The following is a 1,518-nucleotide window of genomic DNA, read 5'->3' as shown; positions in this document are numbered from 1 at the left end:
ATTTATATATTTATCTTTAGCCTCGCCGAGTTGAGACTTGCAGAACGCCAGGACTTTGGAGTGTATCTCTATCAGATTTGCACATCTAAAATCTAAAAGACTTTGCAAAACAGCTCAAACTCAGTCATAGCTAATTAACTTAGGCAACCATACTCACATTTTCAGGAATAGAAGGAAGACTCTTTGGATCTGGAGCGATAAAATATGGAATCTGTCCAGAAAAAAAAACAACCATAAAGCCACAGTAAGAAAAAGGGAAGAAAATAGAGGACATACTTTTTTATAGCATTGTGGATGTAGTCTAACATCTTGGTGCATATGTGAATAAAAGGCTGTCACACTGTCCATTTTTATTCCAAAATTATCAGCCCAATAATTGTACTTTTACATGCAGACTGTGCTGCTTTTGAGCAATTTTCTCTTTCACAGCTTTGAGTCAAATATCTGTTTTTGAACCATTAACGCCGTCTGTTCCTGTAAAAGCCTAATGGTGCACCATATGCATCCTGTTAAACTTCTGGTTTAACAAGATCGGTTGCAAAGTCTGCATTCAGACTTAAGAAACCGTATTTATGCTGCAATCAAAACTACATCAACATTTCATTGCATGCCGTGACACAGATGCGAAACACGAGAGTTATTTAAAATCAGGGGGTTAATTTGTAGGTGAATTGGATTAGAAATGCGCAGCTGCTGGAGATGGCTTTGTCATTTTGGAATGAAACCCAAACACAAAAACAAAGATGATACAACAAGCTGTAGCTTGGAGCCAGATGGAGTAAATTCTCAGACAAACCATTTCCATAATGAGGCATTAGTCATGGGTTTTTAAACAGACTGTAGATAATAATGAAAGCTAGCTAGTGTTAACTGTGTTAGAATCAGCATAGACATGTCATCTCTCAGAGGGGTGAGTCAACAGAGTTTTAGTTCACACAAAAATAAAAGCTTAAGTCATCAAGCACAGACAGCCAGCGTTAGTCTGAACAGGCCCGGCTGCATCTGCCTCTGGGCCACATGGACTCCGGTGGCACCAACTCACCCCCTCTGGTCCCTCTGTGTGTCCGACAGAACGGGACACCTCAGTGCTCACCAAAAGCTGCTCTCCCTCAGGAAAGAAACACAACACGCAAACCACTGACAGAACACGTTCAAACTCAAGTGTGACTCCCCGGGTTCTCGTTGGCTAGTTAAGAGATTTACCATCTGCAGGGTGACGGATCCGGGAGCCAGCGGGATGGTCTGCTTGTAGAGCGTAGCCAGGAGCGCCTTGATCTCATTGATCTGTTGAAGAGGTGGGTTATGTTCACGCGATGCTCGTGCAACAGTGTGGAGAGAGTGGAGATTAGAGGTTAGGACCTGGAGAACTCACCTGTCCTTTAGAGAGGTAGTCGGCCAGACTGTTGAGAAGTTTGTAGAACACCTCGAACCACGGGAGATAACTGTTTGAAATCGATACGGGATGAAATCACTTTTAAAAAAAAAAAAAAAAAAAAAAGAATCGATTCCCTTGTGAAT

General features: G+C 42.0%; 1 protein-coding gene across 3 annotated transcripts in view; it reads right to left on the bottom strand.

Annotated features, from left to right (window-relative positions):
* The window catches only part of dennd1c (DENN domain containing 1C), a 22,489-nt gene that overhangs the window by 11,108 nt on the left and 9,863 nt on the right, over positions 1–1,518 (bottom strand). For 2 of the 3 annotated variants that reach the window (XM_015045701.1, XM_015045700.1), the window contains exons 6-9: positions 1,373–1,442; positions 1,204–1,284; positions 1,043–1,108; positions 158–211 (exon numbers count right to left, since the gene is read on the bottom strand). In XM_015045701.1, coding sequence (XP_014901187.1) covers positions 158–211; positions 1,043–1,108; positions 1,204–1,284; positions 1,373–1,442 — 271 coding nt within the window. The remainder of the gene's footprint in view (positions 1–157; positions 212–1,042; positions 1,109–1,203; positions 1,285–1,372; positions 1,443–1,518) is intronic. The other variant, XM_015045702.1, reaches the window with a different exon arrangement.

The sequence above is a fragment of the Poecilia latipinna genome, unplaced genomic scaffold (genome assembly GCF_001443285.1).
Source record: "Poecilia latipinna isolate Pla-1442-1.1 unplaced genomic scaffold, P_latipinna-1.0 Scaffold740, whole genome shotgun sequence".
Classification (NCBI taxonomy): Eukaryota; Metazoa; Chordata; class Actinopteri; order Cyprinodontiformes; family Poeciliidae; genus Poecilia; species Poecilia latipinna.
This window is presented reverse-complemented; position numbering and strand designations above follow the sequence as displayed.